The sequence below is a fragment of the Centroberyx affinis genome, unplaced genomic scaffold (genome assembly GCF_046629955.1).
Source record: "Centroberyx affinis isolate AG114_WGS23_722 - 3 ecotype Tasmania unplaced genomic scaffold, CSIRO-AGI_Caff_v1 ptg000638l_1, whole genome shotgun sequence".
NCBI lineage: Eukaryota > Metazoa > Chordata > Actinopteri > Beryciformes > Berycidae > Centroberyx > Centroberyx affinis.
The window spans coordinates 91,057-118,285 of record NW_027279264.1 but is presented as its reverse complement, the minus strand read 5'-3'; the positions used below and the strand labels follow the sequence as shown (position 1 = coordinate 118,285).

At 41.8% G+C, this 27,229-nt stretch overlaps 1 protein-coding gene across 1 annotated transcript; it reads right to left on the bottom strand.

The window, feature by feature from the left end:
* Positions 1 to 1,257: 1,257 nt before the first annotated feature.
* Positions 1,258 to 27,229, bottom strand: susd2 (sushi domain containing 2). The gene is made up of 14 exons (XM_071518872.1): positions 27,131 to 27,229; positions 26,643 to 26,841; positions 24,477 to 24,625; positions 22,308 to 22,668; positions 21,722 to 21,923; positions 19,558 to 19,643; positions 19,187 to 19,455; positions 17,557 to 17,700; positions 16,861 to 17,019; positions 16,050 to 16,301; positions 13,964 to 14,242; positions 13,265 to 13,441; positions 4,989 to 5,085; positions 1,258 to 2,014 (listed from the first exon to the last, which is right to left on the bottom strand). The coding sequence occupies exons 1-14, from the start codon at positions 27,198 to 27,200 to the stop codon at positions 1,963 to 1,965; spliced, it is 2,496 nt and encodes an 831-aa protein (XP_071374973.1). The 5' UTR covers positions 27,201 to 27,229; the 3' UTR covers positions 1,258 to 1,962.

Sequence of the window (27,229 nt, the reverse complement as noted above, 5' to 3'; positions counted from 1 at the left end):
AAAACAAAAGCCTCATCCAAAGCCGCTCCAAAAGCCTTTCTTCATAATCCAGGGATATAGCACAGATCTGAGAAACGGGAAAAGTCCCATGTCAAAGCAAAAAGCTTCCACAGAGCGCATTAGCATTTACTTGTGTTTGAATTTGATTGAGCTAATTACGCTGGGTTGTTGGGATGATAAGTGAGCGCAAACATTCAGGGTTAGAACAGGCCCCCACAGAGATGAAAAACCTCTACTTTCATCCATACGCAATTAATCAGCATCTGACTCTGCAAACAGGCTCAGCGACTCGCTCCATTGCCTCTCTTGTAAGCACTGACTGACACATGAAAGCAGGGAAATTTGCACCCAGTTAGGAGATTATACAGTCAGTGAGCCAATCTAAGCTGATACTGTAGAAAGACCTCAGACAGCGATACACCAGGAGGCTTACTTTTCCTTTGTTGGGGCATCAGGACGTGTTTCTGTGTGAGTTTTAATTGCTTTATTGCCAGGTTACAACACAGGGAAAGTGGGTGCATGTGTGCATGTGTATCTATTTATTCTTGTAAAGCATGTTAATGTGTTTTTATGTGAAAAGGAACAGGGTCCCAAGGGTCCTTGAGACCTGAAAGCCCAGCAACAGCAGGCTCTGTCAGTGTCTGCAGGACCTGGTAATGGATACAGCATTGCACAGCTGCTAGTTAGGGACCACTGCACACCACACCAAAAAACTTCAAAGCCCTCAACGTCCAGCAGGCCAGGTTATTTCAATTAGGCCCCACCGGGAACCCCCCCTTCTTCCCCAGCTGGACCCCCACGTATCACTCCCAGGGATCAGCCACACGGGACCCTGTCGCTCTGTTTCCTCTTACCCCCCAAGGGGTTTGTTTTGGAAAGGAGGAGTGAGTCAGGTTCAAAGTAGCGGAGAGTACCACGGGGTAACGTGAGATGACGATCTGTCCGACGGGGCATGTGGCTGTGCCAGACCACGCATAACTGCTGGGCTGAAGCCGGGATTTTTCTTTTTTTTCTCTGGTCTGAACAGTAGTGCACGTGCGTACACAGAGACACATGCACGCGCGCACACACACACACACACACACACACATACAATGCCACAGGATAAACACCCGGTTTTCGAAATAAAACTACACAGGATATAAACTTTGAAACAGCGTTTAATGATTCCCTCATTGAGTCACGATGAAAACATTTAGGGATGTGTTCGATCAACCATTGATTTTCAATGCAGATACCTGAGACATTACAAAGAAAATAAACACAGAAAGCATGCATTGACTTAGTGTAAAAGGTGACCTTCAGGTAACATTTGTGAATTTTGCTGCTCAGTCACTCAGCAAAACCCTTCATTTGACTGAAGGCCGTGAGCCCACACAAGGGCTTCATAAGAGTTCAAAGTCTTTCAACCTAAAAATCATCAGGTTCACTTCACTTTCAACATGAATATGAACACATCTGGTACTATTTCAAACTGAACAGGAGAAGGGAGTGTTGATTGTATTGATGGTATCTCTATGTAGTATTTACACAATTCTCTCTCTAGCGAAGATGGGACTATCAGTCATGCAAAACATGAAGGGAATATAAAAACAATCGTGGCATTTTTCCTTTAGCTCAATACCCTCAATCCTCACTATGGGCCATTTACCATGACCTGGAGGTTTTCCAGACTAAATAAGAGGAAAAACATGAGGCCAAACAACACGCTTAAAGCCTAACTGGTGCCTGAGGTTTTCCTGATAAGGTGAAGAGGTCAACAGACGACCACCGGCCTAATGAACAACAACTGAACGTGAATTTCAAAAGTTCAGCTCTGAAGACATATATTTTCTCTGCACAAATTTGTTGTAGCTACTTGGAAATGCTGGAAAGCAATACCCACATGCAAGCCATAGGCCACATATTTGAAGGTTTCAGCGCGGAGTGGTGTGATCCATAATCCCGAAGGACTTTGATGGTTTAGCAAGTCTGTTCATGAGTCGCCATCTGGTCCAGCTTCTCTTTTCTCTCTCTGAAAATACAGAAAAGAGTCAATTGAAACAACATTAGAAATAAAGAATTCAAATGTATGAACAACCAACTGACAAGCATAAAGCACTCAGTGAAATTTTTTTTTTTTTTTTACACCAATGATGACAACGCTAATGTACTCATTTAATCAACACTGACAACAGGGAAACTTTCTTGTGAACTTGAATTAAGAGCAGGGATAAATTAATAAAAACAATACATTTTCAAAAATATTATTTTATTGCCATTTACAATGCATATAAAACCTAGTTATTCATTTGGAACACTCGCAAAATAGGCAGGTAAATAACTAAAAGGTAAAGTAACCCTGGCGTTCAGTTGAAGGAAAGCTGTGCCATGCTCAGTCCTTCCCATGGTATTTGAACCACTAATGCATTATTATTATTATTTTTTTTTTTGTTTATTACCATTACATCCATTACCTTATATTGAAAATGTCCCAGGTCAGGAACAGCCTTTGCACTTGGTCAAGAAATGAGCAAGAGCGGACACAACTTGTTTTGGAATTGCTAATAAGTACCTGGTCTGCATTGAGGATGGCTGCTTAACCGAAAAACATCTGCTGCACTGCACTTTGATCTTCACATTTCTGACACGCTGGAAAATGCATCTGTATCTCATCAGAAACCTCTCATCCTCATTTTTTGATTGTGCGCAGGTTTTCCTACCAACTCTACTCCTGTCATTTGTGACGTACGCACCTATAAACACTGAGCTTAAACATCGAATAAGACGCAATGAGCTTCATTCTATTCAATGAGTAGAATAAATAAGTCGAGTGAAGAAAAGTTGACAAAAAGCGCTAATTTAAGACACACTCCTGAACATTTATCGTACTTGCCGGTTCTAATTCTGAACCTTTTATGTGGAAAGCTCATCATATTCCTTCAGACATTGAAGTGGCCATGAGAAGCCAACAGTTTCACAGCGTTTAGTGTTGAGACGGTTCACCTCACCTCGCTAAATGTGCTTTTCACTACTCCAATCCATTTTGAACCCCCTGCCAGGTTCAGACAAGGCCCCCCTCTGCCTTTTTGATGTGTCATATAGCAGAGGTGGAGCAGACATGATGGTACACACACACATACACACACATACACACACACACCTCATGGTGTAATGACTTTCTTGCTCCTGTGGTGAGCTGCCAGTAGACCTGTTGAGGCCTGCAGAGTAACCCTAGATGTGGAAAGTACCCCTGCAAGTCTGGGTCTGAGACGGGGGACTGAGGCACAGGAGGCCTACACTACCTACCTCCACACACACACACACACACACACACACACACACACAGAGTAATATAGTATCACAGCTTCTCCTCCAGACAGGCAACCCAGACATGATATGAAATACTGTAAGACCCCGCTACTTCCACCCTGCTATGCTTCTGATGTTGCGGAGGAATCAATGTGTCTGCACTTGTTGGTAGGGGGTTGTGTGCTGTGTGTGTGTGTGTGTGTTGGTGTGCTCATGTGTAAGGAGGCAACACACACTCATGTGGAATGTATACGATTTCTCCTTACACGTGTAAGCTACTGTATGCACGCCATGTTTTCTAGCTGTGTGTGTCCTACACTAGCATGTGCACCAGCATGTCCGTGTGTGTGAGATCACCTGCCTCACATCTGCAGACCTTTGACACTCCTCATCTCTCATTACACCTGGCCTCCCATGATCAAGGCTTTAAGAGCGGGCAGGTGTGCTCGGTCCTTGCCCTCACGAGTTGAAACCGTAGCCAGTTTCACCGCCCGCCTGCCCCAAGTGCTGCTGGGAGCAGGGGGCGGCTCTCGACTCCCTCCTGACACCCATCTTTCTTCTCTCCCTACCGGAGTTATGGCGGGGGAAGCCCATGCGAAGTCAGTGAGTCCATAAAACAGGCCTTTAATTTGCTGCTGTAGGCCCAGGAGCTAGCTATAGCGTTAGCTTCTCCTCTTTCTGAACTGAAGGTATGAGTCTGATCCCACGGGGTATATGGGTTTATTTGGTTTGATCAGATCAGAAAGGGAATTTATGAGTTAGGGCTAGGAGGTTGGGACATGTTGGATATCAAACAGGCAGGTGGGATTCAGAGGCTTTTGTCTTTGTTGTCTTTGTTGGCGCAGTAAAGAGGACTTCACTATTGGGAGGAAATGGGAGGGGAAGAAGACCTCTAGCTATATGGTTTTCACAAAATTCCCAATATGTAATTTATCTGTTCAAAGATAGATGGTTACTATATGAAAGATATATGGAGAGCCATGACTGGAGGCCTATTGAACAAAGACAAGTGATTATCTGTATCGTAATGTATAGCGTTTCTCAAAATATGGCGTGCTTCCCCTCGACGGTTTGCAGAGAGATAGGGAGCAGGAGAGGGAGAAAGCCAGAGCTTCTTAGCTCCTTTCTACAAACTGTTTTTATTTTAGTCTCACGCCTTAAATAATGCTGCAGTGACGTGCTGTGCAAATGTAAAATGAGACTCAAAGGTTTCTGGGGATATAATGGCATTGCATACGAGCTGAAACTGAATCACAACAGGAGACAAATGAAAATATCACAGTTCTTAGTGATTAATATTGCCCATCTGGTGGGTAATAAAAAACAGAAGGCCAAAAGAGGCCACAGAATACAGGGAGTATATTTATAATGCAGGTAGCGTAATAATGTTTATAATGCAGACTGGGTTGTAATTAAACTTCAAGTGAATGTGGCCTCTTTTTGGAATTGGTAGAGGAAAAATGCAATCTTCAGCTGCAATGAAGTGTAAAAAACAATTCAAATCAACTGTCCTGCTGAGGAAGACAATGTCAGACCTAACACTTATTTAATCATTGCTTCTTTTGTATTTGTTGTATTTCTTGAGTAGCATTTCATAGCACCTGTGGGCTAGAAGAAATCGATTTTTTTTGTGAAGTGAATAGGTATGTGTGTGTGTGTGTGTGTGTGTGTGTGTGTGTGTGTGTGTGTGAACGCACCTTTCTTGTTTCCTGTTGTGTAGCTTGATCATTACTCCCATCATGATCAGTGCTGAGAAGGAACCGACAGCGCCAAGTATAAACCCCAGGTCATCGTCTGTGAAAATAACACAGACACTGAATTAATCACTGCTACCAGCCATTGATTCTTCTGCACAATCCATCTATCCTGCACATCTTTTATATTTCTGGATCAATATACAGTAAAGGGCAAATGGAAACCAGGGTATCCTTGATGTTAGAAAAGCAGGTTTGGAAAATATGTGTGGGGAAACTGGGACAAGCTGTCTCCGGCTTAACCCACAGCGGCTCAGTGGCCAACAGTAGCAGACTGGTTGTACTGGGCAGCTCCCAGGTGTGAATGGGTGTAACTGTTTGAGTGTGTAGCAGGGCGTGCCTCAAATCCAGCATGCATGCTCAATCAATGCTATCTGGGTAAATAAAGGATTTTAAAAAACCTGCTAGACCAATAGAAGGCTTTCGGGTGACATATCACACACACTCTGGCGGCTACAGTGGAGGCAGGGTTGCCAGGTCCATGGTTTTCCTGCCAAACTGAGCTAGTTTTACAATTGAGGCACGGGTTGAAAAAACATAAATGCTGCAGATGGCAGGTTTTTGGGCAAATTTTTGTACATGTGGCGGCCGCAATCTGAAGGTTAAAGTAAATTTCAGTGTGGTCTATTTGTAAAAACACAAAATCTGCCAGTTCTGAAAGGGTGAGGGTCAAATTGGAAGCTTCTATTCAAAACATAGGCTATTCATTACAAATGCAAATGCAAACAATATCTAACATCTAAGAGAACAAAATTATGAACATAATTGCGTTTGGCTGGGCTAAAATATCCTCTTACCAATGACATAGCAATTTTATGTCCAACTGGCAAAAAGACAAAAACAAAAACAAAAAAGTTATTTTTGCCATTTTTTCAATGCAGATTTGACTATTCTTGATAAGCACTCCTATCTCTCAAAAGGCTGTTTGTTGCACCAGCACAACATCAAATGCATGAATCTGTTTTTATAACTGCCAAGGGGATCAAACAAAACAAAAATCGTTCTACATTGGGTTTAAACAAACATAATGAGCACACTGCTGGATAGGCTGTTACATCCTCCATGCGCTGGATTTTCCCAACAGTTGCTTTCATATTGTTTGCACTCGCTTAGGGTAATATTGTGATCAAATTAGGACGTCTGAAACTTTCCTTAGGGTGTTGGCAAGCTCAGTGAACCATTCTCAAGTGTATTTGACTATTCATATATTGAGCCAGGAGTTATTTTTTACAAGGCAGGCAAGCATGCAGACGTTACTAGGTAGATGACTATCAAATTGGCAATATCCTCTAACGCATGGTTGTTTGTGAAGTGTGGCAAATATCTTTCCGGTATGTGTTGCAGGTGCTAGTTCTCTAGTATATCGTTGTACGGCATATGCGCATACACACATGCACGAACAAGCACACCGAAACATACACCCACGTACAAATATTCCCCGAAGTTCCCAATCCAATCAGTGTCGCTACACACGGCCGGCCCTCGGATGCTGCAGCGCTGGCCTCAAACGGCTGGACTTTGAAGCCTTGGGCATCAGTATGACAAGCTGCCCAGACAAGTACTGGGAGCATGTGGGGGACTGGCAGTCAATCAGTGTTAACATTCACCTTTTTACTTTTTTAACTGCTGGCTAAACCCCAAAGCTACAGTATCTCATTACTCCACTGAGCCCCCCCCCCCCTCCCTTAATCAAACAGTAAAACCCCAGGGAGCAATAGCGCACTCGGTCTGGACCATTACATTGCCACCGAGAGGGGTTAACATGACAGACATCGATGCGGTCGGAACAGGTTGAGAGGCTGAGGGAGACGAGAAAAAGGTGTTTTCAATATGTTTTCAAGGACGGCAGTGTCTTTACTGACTTATCATGCGGCTCACTGCCACTGTATGAATGTGTCACCCTATGTCTACAGATGGAAGTGCCGTTTTAATTTGAAGTTTATTCATATAACTCGTTACGAATCCAAACTCAAAAACTTGGAAAATTGAAATTTCTGAGCTCATCATTGTTTGCATAGATTAGATCTATTCCAGATCCGCAGACTGTTTATCTCCAAAAGAAATGGCAAACAGATGATACTAATCAGAAATCCAAGACTGTTTTCATAAGCCTGGCACGCCCATCCGCCCCTGAGCTACGCTCTTATCACATACAGCATTTCTTTGAGCAAGAGATGAGTTTTCTGACAGAGCTGATATCATCTTTAAAATAATTCTGTTGATTTTTCCTCCCAGGTAACAGTGTGCTTCTCTGTACCAAGCTACTGTTGTCATCACATCTATGTATCTGAGCCAGTCTATCTGAATGTGATAGATGGAAGTGTTGGAATTTGAACCTTGTGTCAAACAGCAACTTCAGACGTCAAATGCTCCATGTACGTGCTTATAGACACACGGTTGCATAAACTTGAACACGGACACAAACAAACCCTGCTAAGAAACTGCTAGTCTGTCTCTAACTCGCTGTTCTGTATCTGTCCTTGTTCAGAGATTCATATCCAGACACTCTCAAAGGAGACTGAGAATATACAGTCTGCACACAGCAGCTCTGGAAGATAAAGGTGTCCAAAGCAATTAGACTCAGCTTCAACAGCCAACCTTTCTTGTGGTCTGGGACCCTGGGGCCAGGTGTGTCTCTGTGTGTGTGGGTGTCTAAATGTGTGTGTGTGCTGTGAGTGCATGTATGTGTATGTGTATGTGTGTGTGTGTGTGTGTGTATGTGCACCTGGCAGTCTAGTCAATTAAAGATGCTTTGTGTAGCATATTTAAACATCAATACATTATTATCAAATTAGTTGTGCTCGTGTTTCGCAAAATTAAGAAAACATTTCCCATAAACCCTGTTGCTTCCTGCTGCAACACACACACACACACACACACACACACACACACACACACACCCTCCCCCTCCCCCTCTCTGGCATGCCTTTGTTTTCTCTTTGACTTTGCTGAAGAGCATAAACATGCTGGAAGTGAAACATGTTGGAAGTGACTTTTCCATCGGCTCTTCCCTCTCTCAGTTCCATTTGTGCTGGAAGAGCAGCACCCTCTGCCTGCTTTGCGCGGTAAAACAATTTCCCTTTGTGCCATAAAGCAATCCAGCAGATTTCCTGTGAAATCCAACCTGGTGGAACACAGTATAAAATGCAGCATAGAGGCCTGTGGAGGCAGATGACGCTTCTCGGTGATGGTCCTGTTTGTTTACGGTAGTTATACTAATCTCTCAAAATGAATGTGGTAATAATGTTGCCTGGTGGCCAGCCCCCATGAATCGCAGTCTTTAGCACTTTCTGAATTTGCATGGTGATTCTGGACGCAAGGCTATCCACCGCCAGTTATTTCAGACAGATACTGTCCGACAAACCTGATTGGATGGTTGATGTAGGAGGGACAAACCTACTTATGACAAGCGTTACAGAGTGCAACAACAACTACCAAAATGGCAGCGCGGGCAAAGGAATTGGATGATAGCAAGCTAGATGTAGCGATTTCGTCAGTCCTTCAAAAATGCAATGGCATTGATTAATTAAAACAGGAACAATCAGCATGTTTAAAAGCTCAGAAGCGAATGCCTCCATGATTGCTGTTAGACCTGATCTAACCAATCAGTTGGGGGCGAGAAATTACATCAGTGAATCAGCCGTGGATCGGCTTGTGTCCAGACCGCTATGAATCACCATGCAAATTCAAAAAGTGCTAAAGCCTGCGATTCATGGGGGTTGGACACCAGGCAAGTAATAATGTATACTGTTGTTAAAATGTTAAAATACTACACATAGCAGTGGAGTGGAAGTCATCTGAATACATATACGCTCCCACCTAAGAAGGATAGTGCGACTCAACCACTGTTTACGGCCTAGGGTTGCCCTCCATGACAGCTCTTACAGGCAAGGCGAGGCTGATAAAGGTCGATGCCGTAAGCGCTATACTGCCCACGTACACAAAGTCAAGTGCAATGCTGAGACGGAGATCAAAAGGTCCACGCTACTGTCATGGACCATTTCTTTCCCCTGTTCGGCTGCTTTGGAGTTGAGCAGAGTGACCTTTGAGTGCAGCACGGTCTCTGCATGTCCTGTTCGGCCACGGTTTGGATTGTGTTGAAAACAAGCGGGTATGCGAGCAGTGTTTAAGGACATTTTTGGGTGAATACATCTTAAATAGTAGCTTTCTGAGATGGGACAGTGTCTATATTTATACAATTCTGTCTCTCCCATTGAGAGAGAGACAAATAAAATGAGAGACAGAGAGAGAGAGAGAGAATGGAGGGGGGAATGAAACAGCAGGTTAGTAAAGTTTGAACACCTTTTCTAGTCAACATTCCTACAATACAATAAATTCTGCATAATCCCCAGTGTGAAAAGCTCAAAGCTCAAAGCTCATTTTACGTCTTTGGTATCAGATTGTGGAACTGCAAATCAAAAACTGTCCTACCGAAGCAATGTTTATACAGTATTAAGTATTAAGGCAATTTAGCTAGTGCCATGTATATCCTATGATCTTTTGGGTGTTTTATTGTGTTTCGTGTTGTCAGGTTATTGTCATTTTGTCTTCAGTCGAGGACCACAGTGGAATTAAATGTTTTAAGTAACTTACGCTGTCCTTTTGAATCAAAACAAATCAAATAAAATCAAATATCCCACCAAAACTATAAATCCCCATAGGAATATTACAGGAATATTTTTGTACATTTGTAAGGTCTCTTTAAACTTTCTATTGAGTACCACAGACACACCCAAAGGCCCTTGTGGGAATATTATTTTTTTAAGGTCTAAATTATATTTGTGTCCTAGCCCATATAACCATTGTTCCACCGGGTTTTTATGGAGAGCCATCTCACTCAGAGTGAGCCAAACAATTACTTCTCATCCTCGCTTCGATCCAGCAAGCATGCACTCTTAAGTCTTTGGAGTGGGGGCAAAAGGCAACAAGGAGCTATAGGAGGAATAGGAAATGAGGGAACAGGTAGAAGACGAGAATGAAGGGAGACAGAGGGAGAGGTGAGGAAGTCTGTTCAGTGGACCTTCTCCAGACAGGGACCTTTGTTCCTCACAGAAACCGCCGCATGAAGACACCGGAGTCCGGGGGACGTGACTGGTTTAAAAGTCTCCGGCTGCCCTTGGTTGGCATTTCAACAACTCGTTCTCTACGCAACCTGCATTCACCAGCCACCTCCGTCTCTCTCTTTGTCTCTCATCTGCTGTATCTCAGGGGAATCTGAGGAGAGGTCCGCAGGCAGAAAATCGAGTGAGACTTTGTCTTTCAACCCACGTCGCTTTTCCCTGTGAAAATCGCTCTCTCCCTCTCCGGCAGCTGTCACCTTTCCTTTAATCACTTTCTTCTCCTCTGCGCAAGGAACTCTATTAATATTATAACGCCATTACGATGAGGAGATCCTTTTATTGGTATGCATCTGAAACTCGGCCAGGGCTATTGTTTTTCAGAGGACCGTGACAAGGCGCAGCCAAGCTAGTAAATTCTATAACCCTTTACTTCTCAAGTCTCCCATGTCCCTGTTTGTACACACTCAGATCAAAAACATTCCAAGGACTTTCTATCCAAACCCCACCCTCACCTCTCCTCAGCACTCCCATCTTCCTGGCCGAAGACATTAAAATTGATCATCACAACACACCGCACCCCCTATAAAGTCTGAGTTAAAAAGCACATTGACAAGTGATCGTTTTAACGGCGGCAAATTATAAACGGTCTCAGATTGACGGGATACATTCAAGCGCCAATCCACTTTTGATGGATGGGACTTACTGTCACCTCTGCTGACAGGTGCCATGTCAACAGGGGCTCATTAAAGTGACTCAGAGAAGAAGTCGAACTGGATGCGGTGGCCTTTGTTCCTCGAGCGGCACGCCGTCGTCATCTTAACTACGACTACAATTTGCTGGCTGCTCATCGTGCTGCGGTGACTCATATAAAGGGGAGGAGGCGAAATCAGTCAGGGTGTTTCCTGCTAGGTCTGTATTTTTGTTTACATGGCCACAGGTCACATCTGAATGGTGGAGGTAACAGCTCATGCAACACCTGCCACTGAGCACCTCGGGTCATGTTGACAGTTGTTAGTTCTGATTTGTGTAATGAGAGTGGCAGAGCAAATGCGATCATCGTCACATATCTAAAAAGGACGAGCTTTGTGTGTGTGTGTGTGTGTGTTTGAGCACAATATGCATGTGTAAGGCTACAATTCCATCTTAGTTACCACTATATGATGCATGTGAGGGTGTGTGCATGTGTGGGTGAGGAGTTATATTAATCTGCAGACACACCCGCATCACTTGGCCACTTGTATAGGATAGACATTCTTTCTCAAACCACCATCTCATGTGAAAATGTCCGATTGGTCACTACGCTACGGCCCTACAACTATAAACAGCAGCAATTGCTTTTCGTGTGTTTTCAAGATCAAGGCTACAGCCATGTCCTGTACAGCAACCTGTACAGCCATGTCTGAAACAAGTGGTTGGATAACTAACGCCTTAATAGTCTGTCTTCACATGCGATTCACTATAAAGAGGAGGAATGTGTTTGAAACTAAAAATTTTAAAACATTATAAATCCTCTTCTACTGACTCACAAAAAATGAATTGGCTGGTTTAATAACTAACATTCATCTAAACATTTGCTATGCAAAACCAAGTTATAAAACTAATATGTTTGCTTGATGGAGGGTGGTGAAGTCAGGTTCTATTGTGTCCAGCTGTGACCCAGCCAGCAGTTACATGGGCCTGAAAATCCGATATATGAAATCTATTCATCCCCGATAGCTATCAAGAGGAAGTCTCTGTTTGCAGCTCTAACAAGAAAAGGATGGAGAACTGGGCTGAAGCCATGAGGAGATCAGCTATAGGGGGGCGGGGGGGGGGACTAGAGGTAGATCACAAGTCAAATAGCTTCCTTCCTCTGTCTCCTCTCGTTCACTTCAGCTGATGTGTCACTGAAGCGGAAAGCTGCTCTTATATTCTTGAAATATGAGAGAGTCTATGTGTGCATCTCAGTCTAGGTGTCTTCTCGTTGATGCTTGCCCATCTGACTGATCATAGATCTAATCTCATCCAATCTTGCTGACACTGCAATGTGAATGAACACTTGTTACCAGTTGTTGTTTTTTTCTGTTTTTTGTCAAATCTTTCCAAAAAGCGGACCTGCTCCACGCTGCACAATGGAACAAAAGGAAGCATTAACCTGCTCTCTCACAAACACATGAATACATTTCAGTGGGAAACATTGCCACCTGATGGCGAGAGCTGAGCACTACAACACTACTCATTCACAGAGTTCACGGCAGGAGTGATGAATTGAACCATTAGAGGGGCCCAGGTGGTTCCAATTTGCAAACACAAAGCCAATCCAATCGAGGTTCAGACATTTGTAGCTTTGTAGCTAATGGTCTGCCTGAGCAACTGAGAGCACAGTTGAATCTCTGCTTTCAAAGAGTCTGGGTAAAAAAGAAGAGGTTTCCCAAAGTCCCTCTTAGTTTTTAGTGGAGGACGCTGCCAAATAGTAGTGAATATAAAACATGTGATCCGAGCAGATCAGAATAAATGAATGAATGAATGAATGAATACAGGCAAGTGAGAAATAAAGCGAAAAAGAAATTCATTCGTGCATAAAAACGACACCATGTTTATAGTATAAGGGATTTTGTCTTAGGTGTTTATAGTATTTGTGCTTTTGTTGTAAGTGCATTTTACTCAGCACGTGTATATACTGATCTCTCGGGATTAATCATATGAATGCGTTTACATGCACATTAATATTCCCAATATGAGTCTTATGTGGCATTTACATGGAATGATCAGTAACCAGTGTTTTCATATACTGGATGTGGTGTTTTACATGCCAGAATATACCGGTTAATATCGGCATATCTCAACTATCATATTTGGGTTTTTCATATTCGGGATATGGGCTTATCCTGGTTATTAATATAAACAGGATATGGTGTTTACATGTGGCAACTCATAAATAGAATATTTTTTACTTAAGTTATTAACCATTAGATCTTGTTTCTGATGTATTTTAGATGGGGGGTTTTTTGTACCATCATCCTGTCCCAGTGATGTCCTGTGTTGAACTCTGCTAGCTGCAAAACAAATTGCCCCTCGGGGATAATAAATCTTCACTTTACTCTACTACTACTACTACTATTTGAATATCCCAAATATACTTGGAAATGTACATTAATTTTGTTGCATATTAGAGCCAACCTGTCATGCAGTAGGGTTGCACTCCAGTCCACGTCCCATCGTCTAGACAAGTGCGCTCTGGTGAACCGTAAAACAGGTAGCCTTCATTACAGGAGAAGCTCAGAGTTTTCCCCTCAAGGTAGTGAGTCCCATTCTTCTTCCCATTCCTGGGTGTGGGCAGCCAGCCACAGGACACGACTATGGGACAATAACATATTTTAAAATCATTATCAAAATCAATGTGTTCTCTTGAATAGTGGTAATCAAATAGGTTTAGGTAACTTACAAAAATCATGTTTTTGCTTCATTTAGTTTTCTTATGGCTCAATTGTTTGAGTGTGCTGTATGACTGAATTACCAACCAGAAACACACAAGCTTTTGCTGGTCCTGTATGCTGCAGTTTCAGGTAATGAAAATGCATGCTAATGTCACAGCATGGCATAATTTAGAGATAAATTATGCCAAATTACTAATAAAAGATAAAACAAGCCAACAGTAAACATGTCGTCCCCAACAAATAATGCAGCCCCCCTCTCTGTAACAAGTATGTCGCCTTGTTTTGGTCTGTAATTGTAGCGCCGCCCTTGGGCCAATCAGTGTAATTTTGAAAATGCCGTGATGACACAGTGGTGAGATGCATCATTCCCCCAAAGTTTCGTCAAAATTCGATCAGTGGTGTCTGAGACATCACATGTACTGGACAACAAATGAATGGCTACCTGGCTCCAAGTCTTGTATGAGGGCGCTGTGACTCTGGTAGGCCCTGAGGGTGGCATTTCCCAGGGCCAGGCTGCGGGTGGTCAGGGTGTCATATTTGCAGAACTGTGCTCCATCCCCAAAGCACATGTTCAACATGTCTGCCACCAGAGGGTCATCGGGTCTCTCCGGTAGAGAGAAGGCAGGAACAAAGGCAGGGTCGTGCGTTGGTGGGTAATAGTACGTTTCCAAAAGATACTTGGAGTCATACGTGAAAAGGGACGTCTCCTTTGAAATGTTCCCTGCGGACACAAGTCAAACAAAACAAAACACCATTGGGTATTTACTATCATTTTGGGTTCTTGGTTAGAAGAACAAATAACACACGTGTGCGGTCCTTCATTATCGACCAAGGCTTATCCCAAGACGATGGAGATAAACGGGTAGTGGGAGTTGTAATGTGAAAGCTGACGTGTGTAATATAGGCATAGTAATACAGAAGATATTTTTTTTGTTTGTGTGAAAGCAATAATTCCTCAGAGGGCATCCAGGTACCGATAGCTAAAAAGCACATCCAAGTACTGTCAGAAGTTCACATAATCACACCATAGAACGTCCTCAGAGGTATTACAGCTTTTATATGTTACCAACATGTGTAATGTCGGAAGGTTTTCCTCAATGTAGTATATGTACATATGAATAAATAAACGGGAAAACAAGAGAGAATGATTGATAACTAGCTCCTTGGGTACCACAAGAGTTGGCATAGCAATTGGTTAAGCATGGCTATTATTGGAACAGTTGGAACACGTCTTTGGCCAATCAGATTGTTTGGCTGAAATTGCCCGTTGTATAAAACAGAAAAATCAATAAGAGAATATATGAGGCACACTATAGTATGGAAACAAAAACAAAAAAATTGTAAGAGATCTGCGCAGCATGTAAGTTGCATGCAGTCATGACTGTGATGCTTACAAAAATGGCACTTTATTAATGCCCATAAATCTATTAGTACCCGCAAGCTTAAATAGTCGGAGCGTTTACTGCAGTTACACTAAAGCAAATTTCAGTCCAAGGTCAAGTGCATGAGAAGTCAGCGACTCAGCGTGAAGGATATGTAATTACAGCCGGGACGTTATTATCATGCATGTCTGTGGTCTGGCCCCTACTGGGTTCCAGAGATGTGGTTTCACTTGCACAGTATGGTCACAGCCCTTGATATCTCTCTGTAATCTATTAAAGGCCCTAAAACTCTAAACATGTGTTTGTGTTCTTCCAGTGCACTCTTAAATTATTTGTCAAAATTCTAGCCAAATGTGGCTCAAATTAGGTAGCCGCTTATAAAGACACAACGATGGGTAACTAATGAATCAGCAAATGATAGCAGGCCTTCAGGTGATGTAATGCACCCTCTGGCTGCCATGATGGAGGTCCTCAGCTGTTGGTCAACAGTGGCTGTGAACACATGATTGCTTTTCTTTACATACAACTTGTCCATCTAAACAGAACTGAAAAGACATGTTTAATTTCTGTGCTGTTTCTGACTGAATCTTTTCGATTTGTGTTTAGATCACGTCAGCTTACTAGCTAACTAGCCATAGTATCTGGCCAGCTAACAATCACTGTCCTGCTGTAAATGTAGTAGAAGCTAGAAGTGGCTAGTAGTCACATGTTAACATTAACATCGGTTGTTTTACTAAATTAGCTGCAGCTGTTGCTTTTCAAGCTACAACTCATAGTGCTTTGGAGAAGAGACTAGGTCCAAAGGGACTAGGGCTAAAGGCAAGACAGTTTACTGTTTCAATTCTCGAAACAAATCTACTTTATCAGACTATACATTTTTACTTATAACGTTAATGAATGGACCTACACCCACAGCACAATAATCCTTTTTCAGGCATCTCTCTTTCTCTAGACTGTTGTTACATATTTAGCCGTTATTTGCGTACCTCGATGATGGTGCCAGACGTGGTTGCTAGGAAATAATTGTTACAAAACTGCATTGAAGCTTCTATTGACAAATTCTCTTGGGGAATCTTGTCAGGCCATAGCCACCTTGTCATTTCATTACAAATGACACAAATTGAACACCTTGTCTTTTAGACTCACAGCTAGCTCCAAAGGTAAAGATTTCCTCAGCCGTGGTTTTGTCTGAGGGGATGACCTCTCCCGGGGGGGTCAGCAGGTCATCTGAAGGGTCAGAGTTCATCTGGCCGAGGAGACCCTGGGTGTGGTTGTTAAACTCTGGTGGCAGCAGGACGGTCACTGCCATGGTTCCTTTGAGCCTACGCACCTCCACCCCAACACCAGAGGAGAACATCACCGTCACGTTCTGTGGACTGGGGGAGAACACGAATACTCCTACAAAAGAGAGAGCTTATGTTTGTATTTCTAATCACTTTGTCCTTTCACTGATCTATACACATCACAATACACATCGCAGTAAGACAAATGAGGCTTAAGGTAGATGTCAGTGCAGTTAAAGCTGCATTAGGGAAGATTTTTATGTAAATATACACCCGTTTTACCAGCCTAAATAATAAATTGGGGCTGCAACAGAGAACAGAGGGTCCAATCCTCCGTTATTGAGACCCCATTGATTCCTCCTATTCGTCCAAATAAACTTTTGATGTCGGGTATGATCACTATTTGCTCAAATTACATTTTGATGTCAAGTATGTCAGGAAATCTTTTTGGCACAGGAAGTGATATGTCGAAACTTAAGCGCGAAATACTTTCTTCGTCCAGAGAATGCTAGAATCACTAATGAATGCCTGAATCTGCTGCCAGAAGATTTTGTTTTCTCCACCAGTCCTTCAAACTTTCCAAAACAGTTCTCTCTCTCGCTGCCACTGTGGAGCACCAAAGTGTGATGTTGCCTGGTGCATCTGTAATCTGGTCATGTGTCTTAACATCTCACCGTGTAGGTCCATCCATCTCTGCTCAGTGAAGGGCAGGACCTTTTGGTTCCTCAGCACCTGAAGGTGGTCCTGACGCTCTGCTAGACGCACCTCGATGACATCAGAGGCCTTCTCCTTCATAGCCACTGACGACAGCCGTGTGGCTTTGGCCAAGGTACCTTAGTAGTCAATGCAAACATAACGCTGTTGTTGATGCACCACAGGTTAAGTATTCTGAATTTTTGTTTAGTGGTTTGGACGAAATTCTAACCAATAAACTAAACATCTGTTCTTCTTCACCACATTTGGCCCCATGAGATACTGAGTGAGAACAAGAGGAAACTAAGGAAATGGGCTGTCATTTTACACTGCCAAAATGTTTCACTCCCACAAGGATCTCACATCAGACCCACTCAGAACTGTGTAAAAGACAACCTTATATGCCTCTTAAGAGAGAAGTGCCAGCAAAAGAAGACAAATAAAATTCAAGGTCTAATTACATCTGCACAAAAGCTAGAGGCAGGCATTCACTCTTCTGGCTGTTAAAAAAAACAAACAAAAAAAAAAAAAACAGAAACCAATCAAAGAGAGGGTCTCTTCGAGGGAAGCCTGGAACGATGTACACCCGAACAAAGGGTTGGGGCGAAGAGAGAGGAAGTTCCCTGGGGATGAGAGAGGGGACACAGACAGGGCTTTCACATCAAGTGTGAACTCACCGTTCTCGAGTTTCACCTGTTCTGTTCTGGCCTGAACACTCAGCTCTTTGTGTGGCGAAGACACTAGGTGGTACTCTCCTTTACCGTTGAAAGTGTAGCGGAGGCCATCAAACGTTATGAAATGCGGGTCCCCGAGGACAGCACCTGTGAGGCATCGAGCACAGGAGGCTTTGATGCTTTTACATCAAATACATATTTTTGGCACAAACACATTTATTTCGATCACTGCAGATCTCGGATTTATCTCGAGATTGGTTTTCTAATCTCGGCGTGCGGCATACTTTGGGCTTTATGGTCCCTGAGGAGCAGATAATCAATTGTGTGATCTAATACATCTCTACAGCCTACCTTTACTCTAAGCTGCAGTCTGTCACTCAATTACTTCTCCTGCAGACTGTCATATCCATTTATAGAGTATGTGTGTGGAGGCATGCAGAGACACTCACATACAGTATACATTAACAAACACACACATACAACGCTCTGGCCCTATTTCTTCTTAAACATCAAATTCAATGACTTTTCAAGGACTTTCCAGGCCCAATTCCCCCAAATTCAAGGACCCAACACGGCATAGTTTGAGATACAGATCAAGGTTAATTACTGTTACAACACTGAGAATATTCGACTTCAATCACTCATGCACGCACATGACCGTCGCACTTTCTCGAGGCAGGTGGCGCGTGCAGGCCCGAATCATCAAGTTAGAGACCCCTGGGCACAAATGTTTGATGGGCCCCTAGCCAACTGGTTTGGTATGATAATGATAATACTATGTTTAATATAGATTGTCCTCACACACACACACACACACACACACACACACACCTGTCGCTGTCTCTTTCCTGTCTGACTGTCTCTCTCCTGTTCTCCTCCTCTGGGGCCTCATGTATGAACGTTGCGCACGCACAAAACGGTTTTCACGCACACGTCGGGATGTATAAAAATGAACTTGACGTGAGAATGTGCGGGCCGTCCCGCAAACTTTAGACCATGTGTACGCACATTTGTCTTGACGCCAAACTACAAAGTAGGGAAACTCTCCAAATGTTTCAAAATAATTAATGATTTAATTAATATATGGAGTGAAAATAATAATTTTCACTCCATTCACTGCTATATCTATGAAGTAGTCTATGAAAAACAAGAATTATTTCCGCTGATACATTAGAAAGGCCAAAACCCATCTGGCATTGTCATTTTCAATTGTTCGTTTCTCCAACACTGGATGACAATGCTTTTTTAACTCCTTCCATAACTTTTCCTAAATATGAGGGTTTTAAATGAATGAAAAAATCCACTTAGGAAATAGATACAGGCACTCTCCGCTATACTTGGCAAGCCAAGTAGCCTAACATTAGTGTATTTTTCATAGATGAAGAGAGAGAGATGAAGGTAGCTGAGAAACTAGTGAACCAGAAAGTTTATATCGCATTTAAATAAAGTGATAATTAATTAGCTGTGGCACTGTGCATAATCTGTGCTTGTTTACTATCCTGGTTTTAATCTGTTTTGTGTCCTTTGATCTCTGCAAAGCACTTTGTGACAGTCTTGTTTGTTAAAAGCGCTCTATAAATAAACTTGATTTAACTCGACTTGACTTGACTTAACACAGCATGAATGGTCTCACCAGCTCTTGGGGGCTGGTAGGTGCGACACCCAGTGGAGGGCCGATGGCTGAAGTAGACGTGGCAGTGATCAGACCACAGGCAGCAGTAGTAGAAACTCATGACGTCGTAGAGCCAGTGGGAGAACCCCGGCACCCGCGGGGGCTCCCTGTACGGAGGGGAGCCCCAGTCGTGAGCCCGATCAGGAGTGCTGCCACCGATCGAATCCCCCGTCAGAACCTGAGCCCCTGAGCTGTCGTAGCAGCACTGCTGCCCTGATCCATGCGCGGGGCTGGGGAAAATGACAATGAAATCAGGTCAGAGAAAGGAATGGGCTTATGAGTTTTGTTTTTAAAAAGTTAACATTGAGATCTGTCTTTTTTCTCACTCCTACCTGGCCTGAATTGCTCTCACACAGTGGACGCTGCCGGGGTGATAAGTGCACACACTGCCCTTCTCAATGTCACAGCCATAGTCGGTCTGAAACAACATAGTGAATAAGAATCAGTCTCAATAAAGGAAGGCGAGAAGCTGTCCGATGGGAGTTAAATAACGCAACATAGATTCACAGCTCTGTTAATAACCCAAGTTAATACCGCAGTAGATTTAGAATCAACTGTAATAACTGGTGACAGTTTTACTAAGTTCAATGCGGCCCCTGAACTGCTGAGTGAGTCTGAACTTAGGGCTGGGCGATAATTCAATATTATCATTTATCTTCTTTCAGTGGAATCATATTGTGATGATATGAAGATATTTTAATATCGTGACACACATTTCGGCTGTCTAAATTGATGATGACAGATGGCAAATTTTACTTAAAAACTCTCATAAAATGAGGTATGGTAGGAATATTATTTGAATATTTCTGTTTTGTTTGACATTTGGTTCAATGAGATGAACATTAATTTGATTATTTAACGTGATTTTGCATACATGAACCATATTGTGATATATATTGACATCGAGAAAAATCCTTATGATTATCGTGATATTGATTTCAACCATATTGCCCAGCCCCCACAGAACTCTAATAAAGTAACTGATCTTAACCTTGATCATTCACATCAAGCAATGTCTGTAGTGATTTCATTTCTCCTAATAGTCTTTATTTCCTTATGTTTACAGAGATATAGATGAATTCCAATCATTTTTACACATAGTTTTTGGTCATGATGTGGCTGTCATCCATGGGAATCTTTTCAAGTGTGATCCTGTCTCATTTGGGGAATTCTCATAACATTTCCTTTTATTTTTTGTCATAATATTTGATTTATTTTTTCTTCTCTTTGATAAAGCCTAGGTACGTGGCTATTATTTTTTGGAGATTTCAGTGTCCATGTACTGAATGTTGTCTAAATAATACTCTGGGTCAAGAATTTTTAAATGCAACTGGACCTAAAACTCGAATACAGTCTTTAACAGGAACTGCTTCATACACTTCTCTGTCTTGTATTGACTTTGGGCCACAAAAGTAATTAATTACTGTGAACAAACGAGACCATTGTCAAAAAGTTGCAAAGTTTTAATGTGGACATGACACTGATTAAAATGTTTTATTCTTCTTTTATTGAGTCTGTCCTTTCTTTTTCTATGATTTGCTGGTTTGGCAGTCTTAGTCTTAAAAATAGGAACAAACTGCAAAAAATTGTCAAGCTGTGCCGTAAGATTACTGGTGCTACCCTTATTCACCTGTATGAAGTGAGGGCCATCTTAAAGGCACAGACTATTGTTTTGGACCCTCAACATCCTTTACATGTTGAGTTCCGGATGCTTCCATCAGGGTGGAGGTTTAGTCTCCCCAAAGGTAGCACTAATAGATACAGATTGTCTTTTGTTCCATCTGTTTTTTTAAACAAACTATAACCCCGGATGTCATCGCGTCTTTCTTTTTTCCATGATTCATGGTGACAGTGTAGGAAATATGGATTTTGTGCTGTGTTGTGTATGATGTATTGTACGTATTGTGTTGGACTACTGTCTGCAAAGCAAATTGCCCCTTGGGGACATTAAAGTTTTTTGAATCTTGAAAAAGACTACCAGCCTCAACTCCAACTTGACAGGAAATTTGCTGGATTACTTTACGCAACAAAACAGGAGGAGGGCGCTGTTCTTCCAGCTTCCAACAGAGCTGAAGTTTCATAGTTTCTCACAATGGCAGATGGTGGAAGGAGTGAAAGGCTGATTGAAAAATCACTTCCAACATATTCATCCTCTTCAGTAAAAGAGAAGAGAGAGACAGAGGAAGCAAAGATCCTTATTGCAGCAGGAAGACACAGGACTTGTGGTCTTATGGTCTAACAATTGTCTCTACTGTGGTCTGATTTGTTTACAGTAACTATAGCAAGATATCACAGTTAATTTGACAATAATATAGTGGTGTTTAAAAATGATACAAGTAGAGGATGCTGCTGGTAATGTGACTGTTCTGTTCCTTTTATTTTGCTGCAGTTTATAACTTTGTTAAGGAAAGTAGTTAAAGACTGCTACTACTACTGCTACCACTAATAATAATAACAATGATAATAATGATAATAACTGCAGATTCACTCACTCACATGAAACCTGCCTGTGTCTGCACGGGCCTGGGCCAGAGTGCAGGGACAGTCGATGATCTCATCCAGGAAGTTGGGCAGCCTTCTCTCCAGGTCGTCCCACCCCAGACACTTGTTCTCAGCCCAGGCTGCAGAGTCGTCTCTGAAGGCCTGCTCCAGGTGCCAGGCTAACACATGGCCTCCGCTCCAGAGCCCCTGCACGTCCCTGCATACGCACAATTAGCATTATAAGCCTAAATATAGGGTTCAACCACAGTTTAACAACTATATATTTAACCATTTTCATGCCAAAGTATTCCAAAATATACAAGGATTCAGTGTTTAGCCCAGAATTTAAGTGCAGAATAGCCTCTGAAGCAGCACTTAGATCATGTGACACTAAACCTCACCATTAACAGCCATACTAATTCAATTATTTTAGGTTGGTTATCAGCTACTTGAGTGAAGCCGGTTTCATTGCAGGTTTTACTGACTGTCATCTCCGAAGCAACACTGAGCAACACTGACTTGCCGATATCCGATTTTTCTTAAAAGATTAAAAGTTGGACAAGGAGATATTTATGAGATATATGATATTTATTAAGGATACCTAGCTCCATCTGGCTTGGAACTGGCGGTGATGCGGATACTCCCCAGCTCCCACTTAGAGTAGTTTTTCTCGGACGGCTCGGGGATGAAGCTGAAGGCGCCGGAGTTGGGCAGATCCCTATCGAGAGAGTACAGATAGGTGAACTCGGCCTGCAGAGAGGCCGATCCGTTCCTCTCTGCCTCTGTGCTCCTGCTGACCTCTCTGTAACCCCACAGCTCTATGTTGATCTCCTCTGCTCCAATCAAGGAGCTGTTCCATGTCATCTTCAGCGCTCCTGCCGTGTCCGGAGTGCCATAATACTGCCACTGTGTTGCGTTCACCAGAGTGACTCCGAAAGCAGGATCCACTTTACTAGGGTGGACTAACGGAGTGAAATAGAAAAATCGTTAAGGGGTCAGGGACATGACGTGCATTTTTTGTATCCAAATCCATTATTTTCAAAAATATATACAGCATATATATGTCAAAGAAACGCACATAACCTGTCAAATTATTCCACAATATCTGCTTCATGACAAGCCACTTTCATTTTATTGGAATGCAATTCATTTTTGTCCTGCACTCTCCACAAATGTCATCCAAAAATGTCAAGTGGTCCAACCATCCAAACATTTATGAAGAGACCAAAACTGCAATAAAACGGTTAACTACCTTAATCAAATAATTATATGCATTTTATATCATAATTAAAGTGCATTATTTACATTATTTATACAGTGACACCACTTGACATTTTCTGGGTGGTAAGTTCAGAAATCTCGTTAAAAAAGCAATGTCATTGTAAAAGCTACAAAACAAACATGTACATAGAATACATTCTTGTGGACTCTAAATTTGCATTTTAATTTTTTTTTTTTCTGGCCATATTTTTTTTGTGTTTTTTGTCATGAACACTAAGTTAGTAGAGTATCGAGTGAATGCTCCTGCCCTTTTGTCCTTGGTGCCCTTTTCAGATTAAAACACCGAGACAGTTTCTAGCGGGGCCTTGCTAACGCTGATCACCTGAGGAGTGATAAGCTAAACCAGTCTGAAGGGCTTTTATACTGCAGTATTTTCATTACATGTAGGCTACTCAACCCTGGCACACCTGTTTTACCTCTTTTCCAGAGCTTACATTGGTCAGCAGTGAGCATTTAAAGCCACATTAATGTTTTCATCCTCTCAATAAAATCATAAAACTCTTGTCTCCTTATCCAATCTAAAATGTGTGCAGCATAATTGCACAATTGTGAGAGATGCCACACTGCATTGAGAAGCAACTATTAGGACTTGTAAACACAACTTTAAGCCTAGGCCTACATCTGTTTCACTTTTTACACCATTAACTGTATGATTACTTTTGGTCTGATTATGGGCCATTTTTTAAAACAGCATGCCAAACTATCAATAAAGTGATTCTCAAAATGCCTCTTCACTTTCAGCAGCCTGGTGCAGATTCACCTGGAAATCTTCAGGGCAAAATGAGTTGAGCACTGACTCTTATTGATGGAACACGGATGAAAGTGAAAATTTCAATTCCTGAATACCAACACAAGATATTTTGTATAAACCGAGTGACATAATCTAGTAATACTAATACTGGTTGAGTGCTTTCTTATCTTTTATGGAAACATATTAGTTAGTAATACTTCGTTTCTGGAAGATGTAAAATTGAAATGGAAACTAGCTTGCTAAACAAGAAATGACTTGATATTTAAAAGTTGTTGAATTTCATATTGCATTTCAATTTATAATTTTTAGATTGGATTACATATTAATCTCAGTGAGAGGTTCAATTTTCTCCATTGAAAGGGTACTGTACAAGTCACTGTACAAAACATTTTCAAACAATTCTCCCCAGGGGAGCATCATGCCCTCGGACCCTGTTAGCATTTCTGGGGAAGTGCTAAGTGCTTTGAAGATTATTTATATAGCATTTCTGCTTTATTAGACAGTTCACTGTGAAAAAAAACAGGAAGATGGGAGAGAGGCGATGTAACAAGCAACAAAGGTTCCAGGCCAATTTCAAACCCAACATGCTGAATTTACATTTTCCTGTCCCTTTCAGAGTCTGTGCACGCCACTGATCAAACGGATTCCAAATCAGACAAATCGAATCGCAGGTTCAGGTGTTTCCAAACTCGGTGTTCAGAAAATAATCAGGGGAATTTTCTCACTTGAGCAACTTACCTGAGAAATACTCTCCAGATCTATCAAAGTTAATTCCATCTGTTGAGACATCAAATGGCACCCACCCAGTCTCATACAGTAAAGGAGAGATACAGTGGGCGCGGCCCTCCGCATCGATGAATCCTTCTCTTTCAATCTCACCTTTGAACCTGCAACACAAAGACACACTTCCATTTATTATATTTGGAATTTATACCAATACTAGACTATTGTAATGACTTTTAGGAATCAATATTGCTTTATTCACCAAGTATAACAATTGTATAGGAATTTATCTTGATGCAGGAACATACCGACAAATCAGGGTATTGTTAAATACACTGTTAAATGTCATCAATATGTGATGTTCAGAGCATTCTAGGATTTATTTTGTGATGAAGTGTTGTAATTTACTTTTTTGGTGTAGCCACTTTCCCTCAACTGGTCTCAACTGCTCCGACTTCAGTTAGTGATTTCCTACGTTTCCCAGAAAGGCTTTCACCCCTTGCTCAAAACTCAACATGTCTTGTGGCTGCATTGCATTCTGGTCTATTGAGGCTGCTGTCAGTGGAGATATTGGTCTCTCTGCCTCTTCTAAGACGGATTTGTCCCTGTGTGATTGTTGAACGTCTCTTGGTGCAAAATGGCGGCTCCAGAAAGAAAGCCCTCGCTGTTTGATTCTGAGGGACTGACACCAAAACCTCACGTTTACCGTTGATGTTTTAGATCGCTGAAAATCTTTCAAAAGCTATTAAACTCCATTGTTGCAGCACTGGAAGTATCTTAATGTGCCAGTTATCCGCAGGAATAATAAAAATACATGACCAAACAAAAAATTGACCCAGAAATGCAAGATTCAATTAAGTACATAATAATACAAATGACAGCAACAACAGTACCTCATATTTACATATTTAGTGTCTGTGGAGAGTGCAGGACATACAATAGACAGTAGACTACACATATTCATCTACATATATACAAAAAACTATACTGTCATTATGTGCATTCATGCAGTGTGGCATGCAGTACACTCTCAGAAGGTAAGGGACAACTCAGTACCTTATTTTCTGACAGGTTGCAGCCATGAGATAGCAGCACTAGGTAAAGGATGGAAACAAGGCCGGCCCGAGGCATAAGCAAACTAAAAACTATATATTATATTATGCCAATGGTAATTATACAAAAACACAATATTATGTTAACGGACTGGCTAGCTAATACTACTGGTTTAATCAATTCCCGCTGCCTCTGTCGGAGCTGGTGTCACGTTCATGCACAATGTGCACTTTTGATGCAAGCACAGCCAGCCAGACTAACGTTAGGGTACAGTCCTCCAGCAAAAAAGTAATGTCGCAAAAAAGGACATATCAGAGAAGAGAAAGAAGAAGAAAACAGAAGATGAGAAAAAACAGAAAGATAAAGGTATGTTTGCATTACAGGTGGGCGTCTGGGCGATATGGCAAAAATATCATATCACGATTTTTTTCAGGCAGGATCACATTATCTTGTTACAGGTTCCTCTGTTCATTTTATGTCATTATTTAAGTATTTATTTAATTTATTTAATATTGTCTGTTTTTTACATTTGCATTTATTTTTTATATAAAAAGGAAACTTAACTGAAGGAGGTACTGTTTATCAAAGTTATTTGATTTTAATTGTAGTTGATTGTTGTTCTGCACTTTTGCACGTTGCAAATTCTTTAAACCAAAAGCAATTAAAGTGGTTAACTTGTTTACAGTAAATGCATTTTCTGCTGGTTTATTTTGTTACTTTTCAGTACACCACGTTCAGTATGCCACTTAGTACTGTATCACTTTGAATATTAAAATGCAAATTAACACCAGACCACTCTTGTGAGTTTGCTACCCTTTAAGATTAAAAACATGCCAGGCTGACATTGGTATGATGTAAGCAACACAGCTACAACTAATAAAATTGATAATGGGTATGTTAGATTTACAGTAGGTGTGCGAATGATCGAGCATTGACAATAGTCAATATTATTGGTGGCGCCGAGGCGGTGGGGGACCCCCAAATCAAATTCTGCTTAGGGCCCCATAAAGGCTTGGGCCGGCTCTGGATGGAAATACACGGAATAAGTCTGTGAAAGCCTTAAACCATGACGTGTTACCAAAACAGAGTGTAGGTTTCAAAGGTCACCGTGTGCCGATGAACACAGACCTGCAGAGGAGGCGCTCATCTGGACGAAACACAACACCGAGGATCATCAGGGCGCGTCCACCCAGCATGCAGCTGGAGTAGGGGGCCACCTGGACACACACCTGGCTGTAGTCTGCACAGCAGCTCAGCAGAGACACACACGTTGCATGGCAAGAGCATCCTTCCAATATGTCACCACACTTCCCCCTGCATGTCTGACCTGGTACAAAACAAACAGAAAACATAATCTATTTAGTTGCTTTTTATTTATCACATTAAAATGATGCCTCAGAATGTTCTACAAGTTCATAAATACTGAATACTGAAATGAATGACTTGTAAACCACGAAACTCACATATGACACAGCATTATACCTGTATAGTCATATCCCATGATGTATTCCGTGATGATACAAATAAGTCAAAAGATGTTATACATGGCACGTGAATAATCATACAGATTTCAGTGCTAATCTTCAGTCTCTAAGAAAACTGTATTAGTGACTTACCAGTTGTTTTAGATAAGCAAATTAGAAAAACTCCGAAGAGAAAAATGGTCTCTCTGAATTTTTCTCTCATATTTCTCTCTTAGAACAAAACACTGCATG

What these genes read in the sequence shown, in the direction of transcription:
- susd2 (XM_071518872.1), bottom strand. Translation starts at nt 27,200, where the DNA reads ATGAGAGAAAAATTCAGAGAGACCATTTTTCTCTTCGGAGTTTTTCTA. An exon ending in TTGCTTATCTAAAACAACTG is followed by an intron (nt 26,842 to 27,130) that starts GTAAGTCACTAA and finishes GTTTTGTACCAG; the next exon opens with GTCAGACATGCAGGGGGAAG. An exon ending in ATCTGGAGAGTATTTCTCAG is followed by an intron (nt 22,669 to 24,476) that starts GTAAGTTGCTCA and finishes TCACTCCGTTAG; the next exon opens with TCCACCCTAGTAAAGTGGAT.